We start from the raw sequence: 27,804 nt of genomic DNA, 5'->3' as shown, positions 1-27,804 counted from the left end.
AAAGGCGGTTCATGCTCGAAAACCCTCCAATGTGGCTGAATTACAACAATTCTGCAAAGATGAGTGGGCCAAAATTCCTCCACAGCGTTGTAAAAGACTCATTGCAAGTTATCACAAACGCTTGATTGCAGTAGTTGCTGCTAAGGGTGGCCCAACCAGTTATTAGGTTTAGGGGGCAAACACTTTTTCACACAGGGCCATGTAGCTTTCGATTTTTTTCTTCCTCATTAATAAAACCTTTCATTTAAAAACTGCATTTTGTGTTTACTTGTGTTATCTTTGACTAATGTTTAAATTTGTTTTATGATCTGAAACATTTAAGTGCGGTAAACATGTAAAGTAAGAAATCAGGAAGGGGGCAAACACTTTTTCACACCACTGTATTTCAAAATGCCCAGTTCCTTTTTTATCTGATTGAATGGTGCCGTTTGAGGAAGTGGTGTAGACACATTTCCATGTGTGCCTTATTGATAGATGATGATAACGGTGGTGATTGCAGATTGCACGCAACGAACCGAGTTTTCCGCAGAGGTCTCTTTCTCTCCAAAATGAATAGACAAGGGGATTAATGGTGGTAAATACTATGAATAAAGCCGTTTCATGTTACAAATCAGTGTTCCTCCAATGCTGTTCGACATGTTGGAGACTGGTTCAACCAGCACCTGCTTGTGTGCTCACGTCTTTTCTCTGATAAGATCCAGACGTTCAGGAGGTTTTTACCAGGAGTCAAATTATCCACAGAGGTCTCTCCCTCACAAAAACAAGCGGACCTGGTGACTGAACCAGTAAAAACACTACATGAAGGAGGTTTTTTCCAGTGCCTGATACGAAAAACCCACATTCGTCTCCAGAAGCAGTGTTTGGCTTGTCCGTTCTTGGCTTCTGTGGAAACATGGAGGTGCAACACTGCGATCTCCCGCTCCCTATGTAGATATCACCAACTCATTCTACGGTCAATGAAAACACAACAATTCAGATTTTCAAGTGATTATACACTAAACACGCTCATTATATGTTGTAGTATATTAAATTTCTTACAGTATATCCCCTTAAATCCTACACACTGTACCTCTAAAGACATGAGAGTGGTTTATTCATTCGTTCTCCGTAACTGCTTATCCTGTTGGGAGCCTATCCCAGCTGACACTGGGCAAGAGAAGGGGTACACTCTGGACAGGTTGCCAGACTATCACACGGCTGACACATAGAGACAGACAACCATTCACACCTACAGGCAATTTAGAGTCACCAATTATGTCTTTGGGCTGTGGGAGGAAGCTGGAGTACCCCGAGAAAACCCACGCCGACACAGGGAGAACATGCAAACTGTGCACAGAAGGGCTCCCTCATCCTGGGTTTGAACCAGGAACCCTCTTGCTGTGAAACAACAATGCTAACCACTGCACCCCCATGCTGCCTCACGAGAATGGTCATCAATCATATTTAACTCTCAGCAAGAAAACAAATGTATAACTATTCGTTTAAGAGTCATGAGTGAAGGTGTTTCCCCATTTCCAGTCTTGGTGCTAAGATAAATTGCTGCTAGGCTAGCTGTGGCTATATATTTAGCATACAGACATAAGGGTGTTATCGCTGTTCTCATCTTACTCACAGCAAGAGACTGTATTTCCCAAAATGCCAAACTATTCCTTAAACTGCAGCATGAAGGTAGTGTAAGTTTGTTTCCTGGCATTATATGGTATATTGGACACAGCTTCTACATAATCTGTTATTCTCCTGTTTCTCATACAGAGTTCTCTACTAATTTCCATGATCATTTTGTTGTTCAGTCGAGGTCTTTCCAAATGATTGCTAGATGATTTAAGTGGGTTTTGTCATCTGTTTTTCAACAAGACAAGACACAAGTCACATTAACACTTGTTGATCATTTGCATAAGCCATCTGCTTAAAACTACACCACTATCACACTTGGCGATCTGCAGCACTATGTCCTGTTAAGTGATCTGCAGTAATGCAATCTACAGTATGCATGGTTTGTAATAACTGGCACAGCATGTTACATGAGATGTTCTGCGATGCCTGTGCTGATAGAGAAGCTATAGCCAGCAGCCTGCATAGCTTGAGGAATGTCCTTTTTAATTTTAGCCCAAGCAATAACATTCCCATCTTCAGCCATGCCAGTGATGGTGCTACGGAGGCCTTTGAAGAAAATAGAGGGCTAGTGTGAAAGCCCGCAGCCCCTTGCAGCCGACCCCATTGACCACGCTGACATCAAAAGCTTCCTCCAATTAGCGTTAACAAATATGCAGCTCCTGGTCTGCAGGCAGGTTGGAGAGCTGGGTATGGCCTCGCATACAGTCACATATCCTCACCACAGTGGGAAATTTACACTAGATGATAGTGAATTTTTGCTGGTGGTTAATAAGTCAGTTCTTCCAGCTAACTTTGGAGTGAAAAAAAATATAGAATTCACCTGTTACTTGACCGTGCAGCAACGATAGTGTGTTCTTCTATGTAACTTTGATGTCACTAGCACACTTTTGAGGGTGGTTTAAAGGTTCCTCTCTGCTTGAATGATTACCAGGCAGAGCTTTGAGGAAGTGAGTCAGATATGAATCATCATCTTCTATTTTTCTTTTATCAGATAACCTCTCTTTGTGTCCTTCACACACACACATACAGTACGCCCTGACCATTAAAACTCAGTGTATCCTCCATCCTCCAGTTACTCTTAGTCAAGAGTCTTCAGAATCCTGAGACTCACAGCTCTGAGACAGATAACCACAGGGTGGAAAAAAAACAACTCCCCTAGATTTAATAAAAAGGAAAAGTATGATTCAAGAAGTAAAATTCATGAAGAAAATGACTCTCAAAATACGGAAAGATGTGTTTGAGACAAGGTGACTTATAGAAGATGGGAGACTGTGACTGTACTGTCATTGTATTTAATGTATGAAAATGTGTACAGTGTATGAGATAGTAGACCTTATTAGTTATTATCTTCTACTATTAGTTAGTCTACATCTCTACAAGTTAAATGTTAAAATTAAACCTTTTTTTCCCCCTTATGAACTACGATGGCACTACAATAACTGTTTATACATTTATACTGCACAATATTAAAAAAGGATGTCCTTACTCTCTCTCAAAAAAAAAATAGAAAATAAAATTTAAAAAACCCAAGTAAATAAAACAAAATAAAAATAAAACAAAATTAAATTAAATTAAATTAAAATAAAATGTAAAAAAAAAAAAAAAAGCTGCCACGAGGTGCAACCCAATCTCAAAATGAAAGTAAAATTTGCTTCCTTCGCACACTCACACTCACCCACGTATACTTTGTCTTTCTGTCAAGAATTTACTTCCACCAGCACGTTACTTGTAACCCCCATTCACACCTCTGTGTCACCGGTATGTGGTACCCCCAGGACCCCAAACAATAGAGGAAATCTGAGCAATGGTCTAACAGCTGCCAATAAAACATCTTTAAGTACACAACTGCTCCTTTCCCTTGTTCTGTTTTGTTAAACTGCCTTTACAGTGTTAGACGTCAATAGAAATGTAATCCTTGACAGTAAACGATAGGTACATCTTAGTCACATAAACTCCACTGGTGAATGTACAATAATAGAGATAATTCAGCACATCTTCTTGATAGGTTCGACTCCATATCACTTGTACATTGTGTTCAACACAGGACATTTGAAAGAGATAAATCTTCTTGACTTGTGCTTCTGTGTTGGCAAGTGCACCCCTCATGAAACACAATATATAGAGAGGACCTAGTTTCTGTTCAGCTTTCTTGTCTTTGTTGTGAACGAGATTGTGAGGAACAACAGGAAGGTATTTGCTTTGTTTTGCGATGCCCTTCTTTGTCTTTTTGGGCCAACTTAAAGCTCCGAACAATATCTTCAGTGTTCACCGGCAGTATTAGTCTCAGAGGTTGTGCTCGATGAAAAGACACACAATATTTGACAGGGCCACTTTACATAAACAGCGTGAAATGTCACACCGAGTCGTAAGCATGTACAGTTGCCTTCTGAAAACGTGGTCTGAAAGTCATCACAAAAGATAATTGGTGGAAGCATTTCTTTTTGAGTTTGTGCCAAAAAAAAGAACGTTCTGTTTCGAAAAATGACAGCTTTGATATCTTATCACAGGCTGACAGAGGAAACAGAACTTGTGGGTTTAGTTGTTGAACATTGATAAAAATAATCACTCTCTATGTTATATCTTGAGTACACCACTGTTACTTTCATGGCTGTTTGAGCATTTATGTTTTCTTTACTGTTAAGCTGCGTAACCGATACCCACATGTCAACACTGGACACCATTGTTGGGTGACCCGATGCAGATTTTCACAGAGATGCTCGATGCCGATAAGGCCGAACACAACAACAGTCAATCTAGGACAGATTTTTCAAAGACAACTCTCCTGTCAAGATGTTTATTTACAAATGACATTCTATGTACATTTGGATTTTTTACACATATTTACATCACCTAGAGATAATCATCACCCGCTACACCAACAACATTCAGCTTACGAATCATTGAACATCCCATTAATATGCTCATCTCACGCTTTAAATTAAATACAAGAGCCCCACATTTGCCCCCTTTTACTGGGGATTAAATTAACATGTCATATACTCGTACCAGCAATAGTTTTAGTTCACAGTGTCATTGTACACCCTCTACCAAATCCATGTCAAGTATATCAGCACATTCAAATCCACAGATAGCAAACAATAACAACAATTTTTTTTTTTAAATGTTTCCAGTAGTATAGGAGTAGTAGACGTCCAGATCAAGTCAGTCACATTCCAAAAAAAACGAGTGCAAGGACCTCTACGATACAAAAAAAGATTAAAATCTTACTTTAAGAACATGTACTGCATATGAAGATGAAGATATCATGGTTACGCTTACAGTAGAAAAGGTGACCAATGATGAAATGAAGAGTTTTTTGCCCAGATTACTGAGGTAGAGAGAGTTTTTTCATTCTCTTACTTGATTTGAAGCCACTGCAGCGTGCCATACTGGTCCAAGTGAAGGTGATGTGTAGTACAAACCCAATATGCTAGCATGGCTACAGGCTGCGCAGCATGTACAATGGCTTTCGAACCCGAGCCTCCAGGGCACCGACCAGATCTTGTTTCCAAGATCAAACTTAACCAAATATTATTTCCCTCAGACTTATCCCAAAGTACAATATGCTACAAATACATATTCATGGTTTTGTATACCACTTGTCTTCACCATAAATTCTACCGTACATTTTTGATGGGTATTCACATTAATGGGTTTGTTATCATTGGTGATTTGGTGGCAGCTCACTGCCACAAGGTTCCTGCATTTCAAACCTCCACTGTATCAAACCAAAAGGATGGAGAAAAAAGGTGTTGGCCACTGAGGAGGGGAGAGGGAAGGGTGTGGGTCTGGCTGTGATAAGGTGGAGACCTATCACAAATTTTGCACCAGGGCCAACAACAGAATAATAAGCCTGTAATCTTAAAGCGAGTAACTGTCTTCGTTAGCACACCCGGTGATGCAGCAACTTTGGTTGTCGTCTCTGAATCTGACAGTGCGAGTCCTTCAAAATGCCAATATAAATACACAATTCTAAGTCAACCTTTAAAAAAAAAATCTCTGTATAACTGCATAATTTACTGGACTTTTGAGGAAACTCCTCCAAAAATTGCACTACTGCACAGAAACAGCAAATTCAAATATTGTCCACGGTCCCTCTCCACATAAAAGAGAGTTTACTTGGACTCTCATGCATCATACTAGTATCCACCGAGTTACAGCTCAGCTTGCGAGTGCTGTCCTCACCCAGTGTTCCCATCAAGCTATAGGATCTCCACTTTCTGCGCGCATACCAGGTCACTGTTGACCAGATTCCACATGTGCATGAGGTCTGACGGGAGCAGCTTGTGCACCACGATCATGCTCTTAAAGAAGCAAGGTTCTCTGTTCAACTTACTGCTTTTATTTTTCACCAAGCCAAACGTCTTAAAGGCGTTGTGTTTTATAGGAGTCACCTGAAGCACCTCCAGACACATGCCCAAGAAGACGTCATCGATGGGGTAGAGCTCCAGGGTGTCTGCCACCCAGTAAAGCCTCCTCGCCAGGGTCCCGTCCATCAGAAACCCCCCTCCACCTGCATACGGAGGGTAGTGCGTCTTATTGTACAGAGCCTGGGGGATGTAGTATTTGTTCTCCTTTTTACGAATGGGCTTAGCCTTGAAAATCACATCCCCCACAAACAGGTTCTTTCCATGGTTGCTGCTTTCTAGATACTCAAAGATGTTCTCCACGCTGACAAAGACGTCATCGTCCCCCTTGAAGACGTAACGCACGCTAGGGCAGTAAATGTGGAACCACTTGAGGAAGTGAGTCTCCTTAAGTGTGAGGTTGAAGAAGCTATCCAGGAAGTCCCACTGGAGAATATCCCCGTAGATGTAGTCCTCATACTCCACTAGCTTCTGGTGGTTCGCTTTCTCTGCCACGCTGGAGGATTTTCCAAGAAGGAAGAGAGTCTTTATCTTCTTGCCATCAACCACCCGCTCTTTGCCCCACGTTTTTCGGATGACCTCCCTGCGGTCATGCTGCGTGGCCACGGATTTTACCACCATAAGCAAATACACGTCCCCCATGCACTTCTCCGGGTGGTTGAGAAGCATGGGAAAGTAACGGCAGTGTTGATAAAGCATGAACTGCTTGAAATTGTCCTCCAGGCCCTTGAACCAGTCCTGACTTGAGAGGTTGAGGTTGGCGCTGCAGTTGGAGCTGGTTACATCCCAGGTTCTGGGGCTGCTGTCCTCGGTGATCCTGGGCTGCTGCGTGCTGGCCCGAGCTTTAGGCACAGGGTGGCGTTGGCGTTTGCTTGCCTTCCAGAAGCCTTTCATCCCCAGGTAGAAGTCAGTTTTGACGTCCAGAGCGGCTCCAGGCTCCGCTCCCTCGGAGGCATCCATGTGAGCCTGCCTCTCGAACTCAAAGGGAGCCCCCATGTTGATAGTGCCTCTCTGGACGACAGTCAGCGTCACCACAGCCAGGAAAAACATGACACTCACCCTCTTGTACACCCTCCAGCGGTCTCTGTTGTTCATCCTGGGTAGAGACAAAGATCACAGATGCAAGTCAGGTTTAGGGCAAAATGATCTGACTCAAATACCTTTTGATAGACGGAAAAATCTAAATGCTGAATTGTATGAATATTTTATTGGAGTGTTTAGAGCTTGCTTGCATTACTGTAAACTGAGAGGCTCTGCAAGTCAATAAGAGTGTCCAAAAATGAACTTAAAAATGATCTGCTACAAATGGGGGCATCAAACATTACATAAGAAGTTGTTTTATTGCTCTTTATAACCTTCTTCTTCGTGTTTTTAACCCCAAAGAAGTTCAAGGTCTAGTGGTAACAATGACACAACAAATAAAACCCCAGACTGTTAGTTTTTGAATGCGTCCAACCCATGAGATTCAGATTAATAAACACTTTAAAGCAAAATCAATAAATAGGTATTACAATATAGCCGAAAACGTTAAAAGAATACTTGTTTCATGTACAGCCAGTAAAGCAAAGACGGAAAGCCTGTCGCCACAACAGCTTCCCACATGTTGATCCCCAGAGGTACATTTGCTGTTAATGTATAAGCAGCAAAGCACTGAATATATATAGCATATAAGGCAAGGCTGACATTTAACTATGATCACTAATTTCCATACAGACACTGAAATGCTAATTGTGTCCTCGGATCCCTACATGTTGTCATGGCTTTACACTTTTGCTCCTAGTGTGTTGTTTCCTTAGGTTTCATTATGAAGTAGCATCTATCACTTGTTTTATTAAACCAATGTCACCGCTAGAAGAATATGTGGAATGCACTCGGAAAGTGAGGTAACCCCTGGAACTTAGAAATTCTCACATTTCCAGCATGTCATGCCAGGGCTCGTTATAGTCAACGACCCCCAGGGGCACTCCCATTTAGGGAATAACCACAAACAAGGTAAATCCTGGAACCACATGCCTTTAAAAAGAATAGTAATTCAACTTAATTCATAGAGAGTTGCTGATAATGAAAGTTTACTTGGGATCTGGAGTCACATCTTGAAACAAATGCAAATAATTACGCTTAAATTCTCCTTAACTTGACAATCTCTTCACCTCCTCCCAAGATGAATATACTGACATGAAATCCACAGCATCACCTTGAAAGCTGAATTATCTCACATGCTTTAACGCTTATTATCATAATCTTTATTCTTTGTACTTATTCTTCTGAATAAAACAAGCTCTTTAAGTGGGATAAGATGATGTTAAGTTAATTTAAATAAGCATTTTGAGTCCCTTGAAGAGCTTTAAGATTTTGAGTTGCCTTAAGACAGAGATTCAACCAAAAGAAGATAAAAAAAAAAACGTCAGATATGAATAGTATAAACTTGTTAATCTTGCCTACAATGATAAAATATTAGAAAGAAGACTCCACTTACATTTTTTTTTATCCCGACGATCTTGTAACCGTTGCTCGGAGACAATAAACCAATAAAAACCCGATTAATTAACCCAGGAAAGTGGAATTGCTTGACTTTATGTCTCCTCGGATGTTGGGCAAAATGACACAATAATCCTTCCCATGGAAGCAGTCTGCTTGGCTGACAGACAGGAGCAGAGAGTTTGGGGGCTTGTCTGCCTGCAGATGTGCGGTGTGTGATCTGTGCTGCTGAGGACTGCCCTCACACGCTGCCACCCGCTTTTAAAGGCACGGCTGCGGTGACGTAGTCCACGTACACACACACACACACACATACACACACACACACACACACACACACACACACACACACACGGGATGCGGCTGATGAATGAACAGGGAGTTAACAGTCCGACCATCGTGTGGGCTGCACATGAGACTTATCCCTGCTAAACAAGCAGCTCCATCATTGGTTAATAATACCTCCAGTGACAAAATTGATTTTCTTTGTTACTTGTAAAAGAAAGGACTGGAGCCCACTGATTAATTACAAGCCTGTTATAGTGCAAACAGACTAACCCTAACTATGAGGGGCCCTATGCATGCTATTGTGCACACATTGTTCCGTCACATGATCATATACTTGACATTGGATATCAACATATATTACCCAACAGTCATCATTGCATATCTGTATATGACAAAAGACACCAAAGAAAATAAAAAACTTTTAATTTTAATTTAACAATTTCAGTCGTTTATTATAGTTTATTTGGAAGAAGCATAGATTAGGTGTAGATGCTATGGACTGTTTTACAAAAAAAAAAACAAAGGTCCCAGGTCATTGAAAAAGTTACTCTGCCAAAGAGAGGTGGTGACATTGAAGAAATACTTAGCAGAAGAGAAGTGTATTTAATTTTTTATATATTTTTAGGGGGAAATTCAATTTTTTCACTGTGACACATTAACACACAGGTCTGAAATACACTCACATGCACAAACTGGACCTATACATGCACAAAGTGGAGAGATGTCAGAGTGAAGGGGGGGGGGGCATGAACAGGCGCCCCGAGTGGTTGGGAGGTCTGGTCAAGGGGAGGTGAACTGGCACCTCTCCAGCCACCAGTCCACGCTCCATATTTAGTCCGGATGGGGACTTGAATGGCCGACCCTCCGGTTCCCAAGTCAAGTCCCTATCGACTGAGCTACTGCCGCCCCGTGTTCTGGAGACTTAATCTACATTATACATAATAACTCAAAGGATTTAATGATGAGATACCATGGCATGTCATGCTATAATGGATTTGGGGATTCCAAAAGACCAATTTATTATACAGGGTATAAGAGTACCTATACAATGTTCAACATTTTGAATGATTTATGAAAGCTGCAAAGCCGATGTGCTCATTTATAAGTTCAACATTTTTTGTAAATAATCTTGTAGATAGCCTTTATTGTGTAAGGAGCCTGAGGTTTTTCCCATGTTTTTCTTGTTCCCTTGTTCTTTCGTTTGTGGGATATGTGACATATGATGCACAGGCTGTTGTCAATTATTGAGAAAGACATCCAAAGCTGATTAACTTCCACATACCTGTGCACACCTGTGAACTGGAGGCTAAATACTGGAAATATTGGTGTTGAACACTCTTCACGAAGGTCCAAGAGGACCGAAACGTTAGTGTTACTACTAAATTGTGAAGCGGAGCAAGAGCAGTGTGCGAGATTTTCTGTTCAAAGACTTGTCCAACGCACCTGCATCTGAGACAGTCAGATGTGCGAATACCTTTCTTCAGACAAAAAAAAAAGAATAAGAAAAAAACACATGACAAAGATGGCATATAGGGCATATATAGCAAATGACACTGCTTTAATTTATTTTGATGAGAGTTCTTTGAACACAGGCATATTTCCAACTTGGCAGTCACTCATAAGTGTCCACTCTCCGCCCAACCTATGGTTGAAGGGCCCACTCTCTCTATGTGAGCTCTCTATGCTGTTTAGTTTTGATATAATAATTAACATTTGGAGTACAGTTCTGTTCATGTTATACATTGTGAATGCTCAGTAAATTTTATTTTGGGTCCTTGAAAAGTCCTGAAAAAGTTTTGGAATTTTGTCCATGAAAATGTGTGGGAACCCTGTAGTCAGGCCTGTTTTCAATCCCAGTGCCACCCACTGTAAATCTGTTAAATGTTCTTTTTTTAATAGATTTTCAATATTAATTTAATTGTTAAAATATTTCTACAACTTTAATCCATCTATGATTGTCTATCTGGGTGTTAAAGCCTTCCCCCAATGCAAAGAATATCCAAATTATTACGGTGACGAAAAGTTACTCAACACGTGCTTATGGCCTAAAACTACATTTTTCATTTTTTCATTATTGGTCATTAAAAAATATATTAATTGGACTTAAAAACTCACCTTGCATATTTTTGTTTGTATTTGAGACTGCAAACTCCTTCATAGATAATTAAAACTCCCAAATTTCATTACACAATCATGATGACATAACTTCTGTGTCCTTAGTTTAAACTCTGTATTTAGTATTCTAATCACAATCCAAATTATTCTCTATAGTGTCCTTTACTGTGTCGATTTCCTGCTTCAGTCAGGTTTTTCTTGTTGTTGTGTAAAACAGGTGAAATAGAAAATACTCCATTACAAGTAAAGGTCTTGCATTAAACATTTTTACTTCAAGTACAGAAGTTTTATTAGAGAAATCCACTTATATAAACTCACCTTACTGATCCAGAGATGTTCACATGTGAGAATCAATCAACAATTGAACTCAAAACTGATTACATAAGAGCGAGCCTCTTTTCACACAATGTGCCAGAGGTGAAGAAAAACCTTTTGAAGAACAAGAAAAACTTTTATTGTCGTCCTATGGCCACTTATGTTACGTCATTGAAAATGATATCGTCTATCATTTTCCCAACACTAGGACAATAAAGCCCACAGTATTTGTCCTACAGGTAGCAGTGTACCGCTACCACCATCACCTTGTATTCTATTGTCTGCTTATACTCTGCTACTTATACTGCCTTACCTCTACTGTGGCCATTATGTCTGTCTCCTCCTATTGTTACTTGCTGCTGTGACTTAACTGTATACACAACAAACAGGTGGTGAAAGGCTACTATGTTTGCTAAATTACACACTGGTGCCGCTGTAACTTTGTGTTGATTTGGACCACACAGCATAGCACTGTATTCAGTTCTCCAACCTTAATTAATTACCCTAAACTGCATTACTGATAAACGTAGTCACATGGTATTAGCACAAACTTCTGCTCTTCTATGTATATTAGCTTTTCAACCTCTTTTTATCTCTTCACTGTACACAGCAGACAGATGGTGGAGACCAAAACAGAGCAAAAAGGAGAGGTGCTCTGTGGCACCATTTTCACCTGGTATTAACATGCATCTTGGGTGACTGGCTCACAAGTGGACAGCTCTAAGCACAGGTGTGAATGCATCCTCAGTGTGTCTTGAGATCCGATCACTCAGACCACATTCAGAGATGATCTGGCCCGCAAATGGCCACATTCTTTTAGAAGCATGTACGCTAATGTGTCCTGGGCCACACTGAAGGACTTCCTTCTAGACCATTCTCGAAACCCATCGGCTGTATTCGGCGTCTGACTTCCGGCAGACGGCGATACAGCCTCTGGAGGCAGACCCCTGATTTTTTTGGCATTCCGGTTTGATTTGGGCGGAGGAGGCGAATTTCCGTTTCCGACTTCCGTTCATATATAAGTAAATATGCTGAACCACTGCGATGGATTCAGAGTTTGCAGTAACGCCAATTGTGTTCCGCCTCGCTAGTTCACCACACGGACCGATTAACCTGGCAACAACTGCAGCCGACTCAAACATGATTGGTCATTATCACGCGGACTACAAACAGACTACAACTGGAAACCAGGGCTCTTCCGCTCTTCTTCCGGAGGCAAGATCTCCGGGGTTTGCCTACAGACTCTACATTCACTGAATGTAGAGTCTGTATATAGAGACTACTTCTAGATTAATATCCAGTGTGTATTTGTGAGTGTGTGTGTGGTACTCACTGAGAGAGGTGATCCACAACAGCTTATAAGATAATGGAATGACTACCTTTGCGTTCGCAGTAATCCTTTACGTTGTTGGAGGTGGCAGTGATGGGGGTAAGAGAGCGACTGTGGCTCAGACGTAGAGCGGGTCGTCCACCAATCAATAGATCTCCAGTCTGAACCCCGGCTCCTTCAGTCTGCATGTCGAAGTATCCTTGAGCAAAATACTGAACCCCCAAATTGCTCCTCAGCTACCACTGTGTTTGAATGTGACTTGTGGTGTAAAAAGTTCTTTGAGTGGTCGGATGACTAGAAAGGTGTGATACAAATGCAGGTCCATTTACCGTTACCATCCATCTTCAAAGCCACCCACAGTCTCCCGCAGTCTGTCCCCTGGAGGCAAACTGATAAATTGGTGCTGAAGTGTGCCAATAGAATGACAATGCATTTGGTTTTTGCAAATTAAAATGTTTACAGAGTGGGTCACAAATTGTTACTATGGACGCATGTGGAGATGGATTCTAACGCCAGGTGTGAACAGATGACTTAGGGCTGTCCACTTATGATGGAATCACCCAAGACACGTGTTAATAAGAGGTTAACAGGGCCTCTGTCTCTCGAATGTGTGAGTGGATAATTGTTTGAAAAAAAAAGCCCATTTTGGACCCCAAATACAAAGCTCTGTCATAACCATAATAGGAACACAGCATTAAAATAAATAGAAGAGGAATCATAAAAAGGAAGGTGTGTGTCATTTCTCTGTTTGTACAATGGAAACTTCAGGAAGTGGATTTACGAATTTCTTAGGTTTATATAAACCTTTGGCCTTCAGAGACAGCCTAAATATCTAACAGGGTAACAATGATTTACTGAACTATTAGTAATATTATTAAGCCCATTATAGAGGCTTCCCAGTATGCTACTGGCGTCAGCAAGAGGCCCTGGTGTTAAAGAGCAAACTCCATAGACTTTTATCAGCCCCTACACCTTTCACAGCCATTGTGTAACTAAGGATTTCATATATTTGACAACCCATAAAAGTGACATGTCTCTTGATATGTTACTTTAATAGCCCTGGCACTGTCGGAAACAGTGGTCAAAGAAGATTAGGCTTTTGGTGAATGCATTCCTGCTACATGAGTCACGAATCTTGCGAAAATTTACTGGAAATCAAACCCTAGTCTGAGCTGAGTGAGAAATAATAAAGATACTTTATCACCAACAGTTACAGTTATAAAACAAATGTCAATAATTTTCACACCTCAGGTCTCTCAGATATGAGAATAAAATGAGGACTGGTGATGGGTGAAATGCTGATTGCACAGCTGTCACCACTACAACCGCACTTAACCCTTGCTGTTGCAAACTGTGTCTTCCGCCTCTTTATGGTCTGGGGAAAGAACAACAAAATGTCTCTCTGTGCTTCAAAACAGGAATTTTTCAATCCGAACACACAGCTGCGATCCAAAATCTCTCCTTCCTCTCCTTCTCTCTCCATTTCCTGGATCCAGCCAGCCATCCTTCTCAGGGCCATGTGCATCCTGTTGCTTGCTGGCCGTGTTTTTTCCCGTTTTGTTTTTTTCCCCCCTCTCTGTGGATTCAGGCTCCATGAGTGCTGTAGAGGACTGAGGTGGTGATGGACGCCACAGTCCCCCATCTTTCCCTTGGCTGGAAATGCAGTGTTTGTCACTGATGTCCAAAAGTAGCATCAGCCAATTAGGAAACCTGAGCCCTAGGAGCACAGTGAGACATTGTACCATGTTGCTGGTGTCAGGATATGACCTTGTAACTGCAGTTTTGTTGATTTTCATGTGTAACCTAAGTGTATAACAGTAATAATAATGATACATAAAAGTAATATTATGTAATCTATAGGCTACAATTATGTTATTCAAATCTGCGTCTTGCTATACTACATGGTTGTCTAATGTGTGTCTCGTTTGTATGTGATGGTTGTAACTGCTATGCAGATGTCGCCCTATGTGCCCAAATCAAATTTACCATTTGGGACAACAAAGTTTGTCATCTGCTGAGCAGTAGGCATTGCCAAATAATCAAAGTCCTTACACCCTCACACACAAGGACTGTCGGGACATCTAATATCCTTTGTTCGTAGCATTGTCATTTATCGTTGAACCAAAAAACAAAACCACATTATTGTTAGCAAAACAAAAGTCTAAAGATAAAAGAGTTAATGATTACAGAAGACTGTAGTCATGTTTCCCTATCTGATGAAATCTGTCAGTTTCTACAATTAACGAGCGCCTGCTGCTGGGAAATGAGCAGAGTTGTGCAATCTTTATCCTGAACAGGTAAAGTTGCACAATTTGACCCACCCTTGTCCATCCCTATGTCACTCCATCGGTGATAATTTCCTAATCAACTGCTCCCTTGTCATAGTGCACGGGAGAACAAGGTGGTCAAAGCGAGCTCGAGGGTTGGGGGGCGGTAAAAAAAATAGATTGTTGATAAGAAATGGAAAATCTTGCAGCTACTTTTGGCCGGGAGGAAGTCTGCACTAATCCTTTGTTGGGTTTAAAACACCTGAGGGACTTGAGAGAGGATTACCTTCTGTTTTGTCCGACTCTTGTCAAGTGTCTGACCAGGATGAACGAGCCTCAGAAAGTTCATGTGCCCCTCCTCCTTCGGATAAGAGAGGGGCCCTGGCTGCTAACTCCTCAGTCACCATGAAAGAATTTACTGCTGGGGAAGAAAAAGGTGGCTCGAGGGGATCTTTTTTCTTCCCCCTCCTTCTTTTCCACTCAGCCGTCAACTGAGGATGTTTCCCTCTGAAAAGGCTGATAGAACAAAGGCGAGGTGATCGGCCTGTTATGAATGTCCCTGTCAGCTGTGGCTATAGGTAAACACCTGCCCCCTCTCTAACCACCCAGAGGCCCCTATGGCTTCAGTAAACACTCTAACATGTTCAGCAGCACCCAGCTGAAACGAACAATCTGAAATACTACTTCTCACTTAAAAATGGAATTTCTTCATGCCTTGCTGATTTTGCTGAATAATTTCCTGGTAAGGCGTTAGTGATGCTGACACACCTTCCTGTTTCGTGTCAAACATATTAATGATTAAGTGTCCAACAGGCAAAGTCACAAGAAATATATTAATGATTTACATGATGTTATTTTGGGGAACCTGGTGTGTTCACTGTTTAATTCGATAAAAACAATCTCAACTTAAGGTCCATTTGCAGTTTTTATTTCGTTGACGAAACTGTGATAAAATTTTTTTGTCAACGACCTTTTTTCCATGACGAAAACGAGACAATGAGTCAAAAATAGATCTTAATAATATAAACTAAGACGAAATCTATGCTTCATTTTCCTTGACGAGACGAGATGTGACAAAAATGTTAGTGTGGACTATCGGACATTGAAAGCCAAGACCGGCTGTGCTTGTAATTATCTTCAAATGCCGCATGAGCGACAGGCTGGTAAACTCCAGTTAATAGTCTGCACCAGGATGTTTCACTGGCAAGCAAAACCACTCATATCAGAGTAGTCTCGTTCACCAGACCTTTCTCAAGAAAAGAAAGGTCTGGCTGGGCCGACTCTCACTGTGAGATTGGAGAAAAAAACGCCCCGCTGCTTGTACTTCTTTCAACCAATCACAATCGTTCTGGGCGGTGCCACAGCAACGGTGCGCTTGCAAAAATATTGCCGGGGGGAAACAGGTTTTGGTGTAACACGCCCACAAAAATATCACCTACAGGACGCGAACCATGGCAGAAAAATGGCTACATCCCCGCAAGATCAAACACCGCAAAAGTTAGTAAAGGACGTGTTGAAAACGGTTGAAAACTGCTACACAACCGGAGGTGGTAGGGCGGGACTTCAGCGGGTGGCTCGTTCCGCCCAATGAGAGGCTGATCTCTGCAACAAACTTCCGCCCACTCAGACTAATATCAGAGCAGCATCAGCCGTTGGTGTGATTTATGAGTTGTAATTCAGCAGGAAATAATCAGTCATGTGTTTCTGACTGTGAATGTGTGGAAGTGCGTGGAATGAATTTGTGGAGTTTGTTAGTTGCAGCGGTGGCTGTTTGCAGTTAGCTCCGCTCATTAGCTGCTGAACGGTAGCGAAGCAAGCAGCCACCGGCCGCTGGACTTCACAGCTAAACCCCGCAGGACTTCACTCAGATCGATTGCTCTTTAACAGGCAGGTAGGAGGCTCAGTTATCTGTGAGTGTATCTGTGCTGTAAGTAAACAGTCTGAACTCAGATCAGTTTTCTCTGACAGAGATAAAAGTTTAGTTTTAATAACCAACTCTGTGAGACGTGAGTTTAAACCACCAGACTAATGTGTTGCAGATTAAGAAAGAAATCAGGCTTTGATTGAGTTATCTATCTGCTTCTTTACAGTGAGATGGATAAGTCAGAGTTACCAATGAACCTGGGTACAAATCCTCCTTGTCTCATATTAGTTTTTTTGTGGTGTCAAAGTTGTGCAGAAATTATTTGAAGTTGTAGAAAAAAAGAGACACATCAAAACTTTGACTCAAACATTAATTTCACAAGGCTACTATATACTTGGATATTCTTCATCTGATCCTCTCTGAAAAATCTGAACACTGAGGCATTTCTTTCCTCCTCCCCTGTTTTGGTTGCAGCTCCAAGTTCTCTTTCTTCTTATTTCATTAATCCATCTCAGGGTTAACTAACTCAGAGTTTTCACTAAAACCCCTTCCTGAAACAGGGCCCTGGAGTGCAACTGATTTTGTAAAGTCACACTGTAATACCAAGAACTTTCTCAAGAACAGAAACAAGAGTATCTCAAAAACCTGCCGTGACCCGGATTCGAACCGGGGTTGCTGCGGCCACAACGCAGAGTACTAACCACTATACGATCACGGCGAGCTGGTGCTAAGGCTGTTTGCACTGACTAAACACCTGCTGCAGAGCAGCGTGACGTGACAGAGAGGCCTTTTGTTGCTCTAGGCTATTACCGGGTTTTTATGTCATGTTCTCATAAGATATAATCTCCATCTCAGTGTTCGGATCTTAATTCATCTTGGAAGATATTTTCATGGAATAGTCCCATTATGATGGTCGCAGCCTAAGGTAGAGTGAATGCGGACATGGTTCTATTCATAGTCCCCAGCAGTAAACAGGATGGCTGGGAGGTGAGCTTACCGTCCTCCCACTGCCAACATCGGGCGAAAGTCAAACTAAGAAGACAATGCAGGGTCTAGAGTGCAGACAGCACAAATGCAGTGGAGAGGCAAAGAGTTCATGCACTAGTTGTGTTCACAACAACAGAAGGTTGTATGAACAGACAGTATTACTCTTGAAATACAAATAGGTACAATGTAGAAGAGAGAAACGATTCCCGTTTTTGGTATCGATCCTACTGACACTAGGATGGATCTTAAAATGAAAACATAGTATCAATATTTTAGCATCAATCGGTCTGCCCCCGCCACAGGTAATTGACGGTTGGTGAGAACTGCTGTTGTTGTGGGTGTTAGGGAATGACAAGCAGCAAAGAGCCTGGGCTGGAATCGAACCCAGGCTGCTGTGAAAAGGTCTGAGCCAAATGGTATGTGCTCTACCAGGTGTCTTCTGGAGCAACCGACAAGTTTCTTTAAGATTTATGCTTTATGGGTAAAAATCAACAAGGCTAACTGGGTGTCAAATATACATCTGATTCACTTCCTCATTATTCAAGAGCAGTATACAACTATTTCCTGAGCTTCTTCATAGACTGAATCGCCATGACGGCATGCTAACACTTCCGGGTAAAACTGGCAACAGTTTTGAATTGTGGAGATATGTGAAATTGGCAAACTTGTTTAATTTCATTATTGTTGAAAGATATGAAGTTAAACATGGTGGTCTGACCTATCTGATATTTCTCCTGTGCTTATTTTATGTACTGGAATACCTTCGCTGCTTTACCTTCCACACTAACTGATCAAGGCAATGGCAAACCATCAGTTCTAAAATGTTTTTGTCAACGGAGTCTGGTGGTTTTGAGATAATGGCTTCCCACTGGAAAGGGTTGCCTGTTAGCCCTGAAAATATACTAAATATAACGTACATTTAAACTGATATAGATTATTTTAGGTGGGCCTTTATCGGGTGGCAAAAAGCTAACCAAATGGGGCAGCTTCTGCTAGACACTATAGGACTTTAAGCCAAGACAGAAGTCCTAAAGGCGCTCAGTATAATGGAGAGTTTGAGCATCTACAGTTTCAATGAGGCAAACTCCATCTGCTGATGAAGGCCATGTGATACAGACAAAAGCAAAAAAGTGACCCTTGAGTTGAGATAATGAGCTGTTGTTGTCAAGCGAGTTGAGGTCATCCACAGATAAGTCACCTTTAGTGTGTGCAGGAAAGCCCAAAGCCTGGCTTTCTCTTCAACTGCAGCTGTCATCTGTAACAGTGATTAATCTTTTACCCCTTCCTGTTCAAGAACCAACAACCTCAGACCATTGACTGTGTCCCACACAACATGCTAACCCACAGTTTGGATTTGCTCTAGTGTACACACGGAGAAAGTATAGGCGCATTCATGCTAAAGGTTAATGGATAGTTTGTGAGCACATTCCTGAGAAGGTCAAAAATGTAAAAGGTGAATTCCAAATAAGCTTCAGCCTTTAGTCTGTTTGATGAACGTTCCCTTTAAAATTCAACAATAGCATGTTTTTGAAAATATCCAAAGCTCTGACAAGAACGCCTTCTGTCAATATGTAATGATGTTTTTTTAATGAGCCTGAAAGGAAAGAGACAGAGATTCAAGTGTTTACGACAAAAGGGCAGTCGCAGGGGTCACTTGTGTCTATCCGTTCAAAAGGCCCAGTCGGGAGGAAACAGGAGGTTCGGGAGACACTGAAACGCTGTCTCTTCTTGGTTGGCGTCACCTTTTATCAGTGGAGCACATGGCTGTACTGATAAACACATCTGAAAGGGGTGCCAGTGATCCTTACGACAGTTTGGGCTCTTCAGTTGAGGACGCTCCTGTTGTTGGAGATTTGGTTTGTGGCAGCCGTCATTCCCAAGAACACATTTTCTCACCAGATTACAGGATACAAGGATGTGGTGAGTCTAAGGAAGTGTGGAGCGAGGTCATAAACAAGTCTCCAGATTAACTATATTAACTACTAACCACTTTTTTTTTTTTTTTTTTTTCTTTACAAGGAAAGTCAGAGGTGAAGGCTGAATCATTGCATGATGCTGCTGTTGCAAATGTAAACAGCTGTTTCCTGGTTCAGCTTGGCCCCACTGTATTTGCTGATAGTTGGACGCAAATGCAAACTAAAATCTCTCCAATATCTAATAGCTCATGATGCGTATTCTGCTGTAAAGCTGTGCTGTGGACAGTTGCTTTCTCACATCTGATGTGTAAAGTGGGTAAATTGCTAGGATGACCCAGTGGAGTGATGGACAAAACTATAAAGACCCAGCTTTTAAAAGGCTAAATTATCTTTAAAGGACAAGAAAGACATGATAATCTTTCCTATGATCCTGGATAATAATTGATGAAAGAGGTGTTTCCCTTCCACTGTTTCACACTAGATTCTGTGCATACTGAATAAAAAACTGAAATAATGAAGGTTGTGAAAACAGATTTTGACCTTCTTCAATAATGGCCTCAGCATGAGGTAATAAGTAAACTGCGAGCTTTCATGGCTCTTTGAGTTCACCACTTTGCTTTAATGATAATCCAGCTTTGTAGACAATGCAACAGTTTTACAGCTTGTTTTGATGCAGCCTTTTAAACTGAAGGGCTACATCAGATGAAATGTGTTTTCCTGCACTCCTGCAGAGTCACAAAACAAAATCCGAATCTCTCCAGTGTGATAAAAAGCCATTCGTTTGATATTTTTCCCTATCTGTAAGCCCCATCCCTCGTCTTTATCCACACTTTTGTTTTGATAGAAAGCAGCAGCTTCCTCTCTGTCACCGTTACAGCTGGACAGCACCGGCGTGGCTCTGACTCAGGGTTACACGGCCACCTGGCTGAAAGTGCGTCAGTGTGTCATGTGCAGCTTGTTTCCTCGCATTGTGCTGCCGCTCACTGACACCGCACACAATATTAATTGCTGAATATGTCACGCCTCGGGGGACCACATATGAGTCAGATTTGCTCAGCTAAAACTGTGATAATTCCTGCAGCTTTGACATATCACAGGGAAGCTGACTATTAATGTCTTAGCTAGGCAAATATTTCTGGGTACTGACATCCCGGTCACAGGAACTTAACCATTTCATCCCAAATCTTTCCCAGACATAAAACTATCCAAATCATCTGTCACTGGTAACCCTTTGAAATAATCCATTTTGTGTCTTTTTTGTAGTTATTTTGTGTCTCTTTGCAGTTCCATTGTCTCTTTGTGGTCATTTGGAGTCTTTTACTGGTTGGTACTTCTTAATATGAGTGACCTTTTGCAGGTGATGGCCACGGGGTTCTGACACTTTGGGTCCCTGGGTCTGTGCCAGGCAGGCCTGTTCAGTAGTACATCCATGACCAGGAGGGCAACAGTCAAGATGCTGACATGTACCTTGCCAAAATGATTGTGTTGGTGGGTGTGGTTAGTAGTGAGCTGCAGGGGAGAGGTGTGGGGAGATGGCTCATGAGAGTAGTACCAGGTGAGTTGATTGACACAGCTGCTGCTGCTTTGCTCTGATTACATCTCTCCCTTTTCATGCAGTAGTGTGCTGGCCCTCAGAACACTGCAGCCCAGACCAAGGAGAAGGACACTGCCTGAGTTTTTGGTTTATAACTGAAAGGACAGGGACACATGTGCTGGAGGAGCCGGGCAGCCACAGGCACATGTTGTGGACTGATTTTGTTGTTGTGTGCCGGGCAGTAGTTAATAAAGTACTGCATGTAAACCCCCTGCTTCTTCACCAAGTGACGCAGTCGTTGAGTAAACTGACTGTTAAGTATCCAGCTGATCTTCAGTGCTAATGATTATTACTCATGGAGACTTCAGCATGTCCCCAGAACATTCATAAGGGCGCAGCTGTCAGGTGAGTTGGCGAGCGTGGCAGAGCTTTCAGTTTACGACACAGTACGAGAGCAGAAATCTTCCTGCCGTGTGACGTCTTGATGATTTGAGCACAAAGAGTTTTTTCTTCGCAGAGTGCGGCACAAAGACGAGGCCACAACACTGTGTGGGCAAAATATGCCAACTACTGGCTGGCAGTAATTAGAGTCTGTCAGGGGAGGTGATTTGTGATTCAGGACTGAGCTGCGGCTCTTAGCAGCAGCCAATGGGATGTAGCACAGAGCTAATTATTCAATCAGTGGTGGAGGACGTATTCAGATCCGTTACTTGAGTGAAAGTACTAATACCACACTGCAGAAGTACTTTATTACAAGGAAAACTCCTGCATTGAAAATATGACTTAAATAAAAGTAGTGTACTCAGGAAAATGTACTTTAAGTATGAAAAGTATTTTAAATTAAAACCATTGATTGTAAAAATTCAGACAACAGTGAGATATGTTGTCAAAATTACCCAGACCCCAGATACTACAAAGTTAGTTTTGAGATTGTCCGGAAGTATTCAAATTTCAAAGAGTTAAATCAAACAAAATGGGAGAAAGAATCGGACATACAAATAACAGGAGGACTGGACAGAGATATGTGAGACACAGGCGACTACTGCAAACTCAAGGTCCCTGAGGGAGTTTGGTTGGAAAAACCTTGTCTGATTCTTTATCACCTCTAAACTAACAGCACTGCGAACAGGCCTACAGAGCCAGGGCTTTTATTGGAGGCATTGCGTAACCTCACTGACCAATCATTATCATGTTTTCTGGACATGCCCAAAAATAAATCCGTACTGGCAAGAGATTGCAGCTGAGATTCATAAGATAATTACGATGGATTTAGCCCACTCATTTGTTATATTTTACTTAGAAAAAATACCTGAAACTGTCTCACTTAAAGATAAATATTTATTGAAGATACTTTGGACAAGTAGCAGGAAAGCCATAACTCGCAAATGGTTGCAAGTTGATCCTCCAACATTGGCCCAGTGGCTAGGGATAATAAATGAAATATACTGTATGGAAAGACTTACATCTATTTATGCCGTTGAGAAAAGTCTGACACTGTATGCCAGGAGGTAAGTGAAAAATGTGCCATGATTTGACCTTGTAACCACCATGACGACCTCATGTTCTGTTTGTTGAATAAAAAAGTTACAAAAAAAATTACCCAGACCCCAAAGTAACATCTCCACAATTGTAGATTTGTCCAACCAATAGTAACACCCCGCAGAAAAATAATAAATTAATTAAAATGATTAAAAACAAATAAAAGGAAAATCAGCAGATCCTTACACACATGAAGCTAGAATCATAAAATATTTTCTACATATAAATAAAAAGACTTCAGGGTCATTCATTTCCTGTCAGTCGACTTATTGATTAATCAACTAATCATTTTAGCTGTACTTGTATATACTGTTGGGTAGTTTACTTTATTACAAATCATATTTTTTAAGCTCTTTTGTATGGCTTGTAACTTAATTTGTAAAGTAACTAAAGCTGTTGGATAAACGTAGTGGAGTAAAGTACATTTTTCTTTGAAATCTAGTGGAGAAGTAAAGAACAAGTACCTCAAATATGTACTTAGTACAGTACTTGAGTAAATGTACTTAGTTACATTGCACCACTGCATTCAACAAGAGCCATCAAATTGAGGAATCCAATATAGCAGTAACAGGGAAGGAATACAGATATCTGAAACCAGAGAACAGGTGACATGTCACACATTTATTTACAACCACTTAAAAAGTACAAAAATCAATTACTATCAAAATGCATGCCAGTGAAAATGTTGCAGTTACCATAAATATGCTGTACATCACCACCTGGAAAACAGTGCAAATGTACAATTCAAACAACGCTGGATTTAAAACACTCACACCAATTCAAGTTTTTATTTTTTGTCAGATGTTTTATGGATAGTAGTGAATGTTAACGGCAACAAGCAGTTCTCAGTATTTCTTTAATAAAACATGCACCAGCCTGACAACTTGTGTCGAGACCTGTGTCTTATTGTAAACATTTCCTAGAGCACAACAAGAGCAGCTACTCTGATAAGAGATCATGTCATATATTTGAAGTAAAGCCGGTACGATTATTTATTCATGTGGACGGATATTTTCCACCACAGTCAAAAATCAATATATACAGTACGTAGTGAAAGTCAGAAGGTTATGCATCGGTGGAATAGAGATGAGAACTACTCTTTTTATAAATATCTGTACAGTCAATTTAAAGACGACAAAAGTTGTGGCAGTGCCTCATATTTACTGAATTACACGAAAGACTTACATGTAGTTAAAACCAGGTAAAACCATGCTGTGCTTCAGTCTGAGCACCTCAGCTGGTGTTTAGACTCAAGCACAGATATTGAGGCGTCTCTGGGACTCTGTTCATCCCTGCTGATGTGAAGAGTAATGTACCTGTGCCAGAAAACTAGAAAGATGATCAACTATTTTCTCTTGACCTGCCCCGACTCGTAGTTGTACTTCCAAGTTAGAATACCCACATCTTGTTTCACAGGAATTTTGTCATGGCTGGAGGATGTTGCACGTATTGAGGTGTGCCAACTATCACCTTGATGAGAGAGTGGAGAAATTCAGGGCCAACTAAGGCTACAAGGTGCACAAGGTTCGGACGGCTGGGGGTTGTGATTATCATCCATATTATGTTACAGAAGTCTGTGCTGAACCTGAAGGGAGAGAGAGAAAAAAAATGCAGTGCCACAATCCTCCGCATTGTTCCGAGCACCTCCTCCTGCTGCTGCCGATCCTCGACCATCTCTGTTGCCCTGACCCTGATCACACTCTGGGGGGGATGATGTTACAGGAAGCGCGATGCTCCCGGGGAGATAGCGCTACTCCATGGTGACAGCTCCCTCTTCACCTCCTCTTTGACTGGCTGCCTAAAGGAGGAGAGAGAGGAGGGAGGGGTGTGGGGTGTGAGAAGAAGAGAAGGCAGAGGACGGTCAGATTTAAACTCATCAATAAAAAAAATTGTTTGATTAAAGATATGTTTTAAAGACATAAGTGTCGCAACCTTTAAGTTGTGGCAGCAGCGAGGGATCAATATTTATTTGGACCTCTTTGAAAAAACCTCTCTTAAAAGTTTTCAAAACTTGAAGGATCAATATGGAATAATCAACCAGGACCTCTTTAGATATTTGCAGTTAAGACACCATACAGAAAGAATAATTAACAAAGATGATCTGGGAAAATCTACATCTGGAGCAGGGGTGTTAAGAATCTTTATTGCTGCATACAGAGCAGACCTAGGTGCAGGGACTGTTTCCAAATTATATAAAGGCCTTCAGGAATTAGGTGGGACCAATACATCTTACATATAAGAAAGATGGGAAAACGAAGGAAATTTTGTACTATCACTAGAGGAGTGGGAAAATTTAAATGACATGCAATGGAAATCAACTAACTCTTTGTCATGGAGAGAGTTTAATTGGAAAAACAGGGTTAGGTATTTTTTAACACCTGCACTCAAGCACCCTGGGGGGAGGCAGACAACATGCTGGAGAGGCTGTGGGACAGACAGAGCAAATCACTTTCATGTGTTTTGGGAATGCACTGTGATTCATCAATATTGGATTGAAATGTGTGTATTAAGATGTGACATTGATTTTTGTTTTCAAGTTATGTATTTGGGTAAAAAGCCACACCAACTTTTAGGTTTCTCAAAATGATATATGTTCAACATAATGCTGGTCGCCAGTAAAAAAGCGATCACAAAAAAAATGGCTAAATCAAAGAGCACCCACACTAGTAGACTGGTTCAATGTGATGCATGAAATGTACGTCATGGAAAAACTAACATTCGCTCTAAGACTCAAGATGGACCAATTCGAAAAATGCTGGAAAGGATGGATTGATTTCATTAGCCCACATAGATCAGACTTCAGGTTATAATGGAACATCATTTGTAATGTAACCCCCATGTATTTTCTATGCTACACGCCCCCCTTTTATTTATTTATTTATTTACTTTAATCTCTATTTTTAATTCTCTTACTTTCTTTTTCTGTTTGTCCAATTTGTACTGTTTCAATTATTTAAAAAGTGTACAAAGTATAACACTCTGTATATGTTGACTTTAAACATAATAAAAAGATCATTTAAAAAAAAATAATGTAAAAATACATGGCATTCCTGAATCTTAAGCCCATGTTCTGTAGAGAAATGTTTCTGCATATTGAAATTAGGGCTGCCCCCAAATGGTCGACCAAACATTAGTCAATTTAGCAAGATTTCATTGGTCGCTTAGTCGCAGACAAAAGAAAACAAAGTAAACTCTATAAGGAGCTGCGCCTTGTCAAAATAAATCAACACCTACATGACTGGACCATGTGGGAATTTAATTTGAAAGGACAGACACAGGAAGTGGCCATGCTCAGCAGTCAGACAGGAGTCAGGTTAATTTCCAGGGCTGGTACCTGCGGTTATTCCACAGGCTAGTTAATAACATGTCGGGCTGGAAATCCAAAGTGTGGGATCATTCTGAGAAGGTGAAGGATGAACCCAAGGTGATATGTAAACTCATCTTCATTCGTCAACTACAAACATGACGTGTCATCTGAAACATGTCAGTAGCTACATGCCCATTAGCAACTTAGCACAATCATTACTGCTTTGCCGACAGAGTCATTAACAGGCGGCTCGCTCAGTGTGTGACGTGCACTTGTAGATAAAATATAATAATATACTCACACACCTTGAACTCAAACCATTGTGTTGCCCCGCCCAAAATATATAATTTAATAACTGACTTAATATCGTAAACATGCGGGCGACAAGTCGACTACTGGTCCTGAATGACGAGTATTAGTCGACAAGGAAAATTCTTAGTTGGGGGCAGCCCTACTTGAAATGATCATTTTACAGACATTACAGCAGCACTGTTGACATCTTTCTTTGTGAAATGAAGCCATGCTTTAGACCATTTCTTCCTCTCTGCCATGAATCCTTGTTGCAAGTGTCCAGCAGGATGGATGCATGAGTTTGACGTCATTGTTTTGCACTGCATTACTGTCAGAAAAACATGCCAGCATTAATAAAATTAACTGATAAGCTTGAAAGCATATGCTTCCGTTGAACTGGACAGCTTGGAACTGCTTCTGACTGAAACCAGCTTTCAGTTTCCATCACTATGTAAGTTACACACATTTTAGATGAGCCAAGTACCTGTTTCTTTAAAAGTAGCGCTTTTGTTTGTTAGTTTCTGTCCTACCTGTTTATGTGATGAGAAAATCAGATTTCCTCATCACATCTCCCATTCAGGGCGAGAGTGAAAGTCCTAAAAGATACCGCTTCACTTCCCACACCTTCTCTAGCAGCATGGCAACATAACGGGGATCTGTCATCCCGTGACGCCAACCCTGTTGACAAGACTTTGGTAGGATAATACAGCTTTTTCCATCCTCTCAACATGGCGAGGCAGCAGCAGCTCCCTTTCTTGTTTGTGCAGGCTGAGTGGGTGGTCAGCTACAAAATTCCTCCTCTATCTTTCCTTAGCCAGAAAAGCGTCTCTGTCAGTCACAACAGATGTGTTTACCAAAAGCGGGCCTAAAGTGGATCCTGTCTCAGCGTGTGTCTCTGCAGCCAGACTCCACCAAGCAGCAAACATTAGGCATAATAAAGCCTGACAGTCAACAGAAGCTGGATCCAAGTGAAAATAAATTGAAAAGATAGAGGCTCAAGGGAAAAAAATAGCAGGGAACATACCAATAAAAGCTAAAGATGCTCACAGTAAAAGAGTACTTATTTTGTTTGTCATGTGCGCCTGCTTATTGCCCTTAAAGCGGAGCTGCGATTAAGTGACTTCCTTGAGTCGATAGATGTCTGACACTTGCCAGACCTCAAAAGTACAACACACACAGGAGGATGTGGTGGCTTGGACAAACCATTAGGCCCTATTACAGGCTTTATGGTAAGGGCACCCGGTGTAAGAGCCGGAGGTGCTTGCTCATCAAATGCAGTTAAGACGCATGAGAGCATGGAGAGATGTTATCACCCAACTAAGAGCACCAGAGCAGCTGATCAGGCCATCTTCCCTGCAGTGACTCAAGTTCTGTGTTTGAGATGTGAAGTTTACAGCAAATACATGTGGCTATGGTAGGAATGGGCTGGAAAAACTAATGTTCTACTTTTATTTGTTCTAACAGCCATATACAGTGGTGTGAAAAAGTGTTTGCCCCCTTCCTGATTTCTTACTTTTTTGCATGTTTTCCACACTTAAATGTTTCAGATCATCAAACAAATTTAAACATTAGTCAAAGATAACACAAGTAAA

The 27,804-nt window shown here is 41.3% G+C and overlaps 2 protein-coding genes and 1 non-coding gene across 4 annotated transcripts in view; all 3 read right to left on the bottom strand.

Annotated features, from left to right (window-relative positions):
• Positions 1 to 4,377: 4,377 nt before the first annotated feature.
• Positions 4,378 to 8,694, bottom strand: b3gnt7 (UDP-GlcNAc:betaGal beta-1,3-N-acetylglucosaminyltransferase 7). Its single transcript, XM_050054899.1, has 2 exons — positions 8,458 to 8,694; positions 4,378 to 7,077 (listed from the first exon to the last, which is right to left on the bottom strand). Coding segments are annotated over exons 1-2 (1,263 nt in total). The 5' UTR covers positions 8,460 to 8,694; the 3' UTR covers positions 4,378 to 5,816.
• An 8,590-nt stretch (positions 8,695 to 17,284) lies between these two features.
• On the bottom strand, positions 17,285 to 17,356 carry trnah-gug (transfer RNA histidin (anticodon GUG)). Its single transcript has one exon. It is a non-coding gene; the product is annotated as a tRNA-His (tRNA).
• A 5,868-nt stretch (positions 17,357 to 23,224) lies between these two features.
• The window catches only part of LOC126396660 (lisH domain-containing protein ARMC9), a 36,562-nt gene continuing 31,982 nt past the window's right edge, over positions 23,225 to 27,804 (bottom strand). For both annotated transcript variants that reach the window (XM_050054890.1, XM_050054891.1), the window contains one exon: positions 23,225 to 24,412. In XM_050054890.1, the coding sequence (XP_049910847.1) occupies positions 24,390 to 24,412 (23 nt within the window). In that variant the 3' untranslated portion in view covers positions 23,225 to 24,389. The remainder of the gene's footprint in view (positions 24,413 to 27,804) is intronic.

The sequence above is a fragment of the Epinephelus moara genome, chromosome 10 (genome assembly GCF_006386435.1).
Source record: "Epinephelus moara isolate mb chromosome 10, YSFRI_EMoa_1.0, whole genome shotgun sequence".
In the NCBI taxonomy this organism is placed as follows: Eukaryota; Metazoa; Chordata; class Actinopteri; order Perciformes; family Serranidae; genus Epinephelus; species Epinephelus moara.
This window is presented reverse-complemented; position numbering and strand designations above follow the sequence as displayed.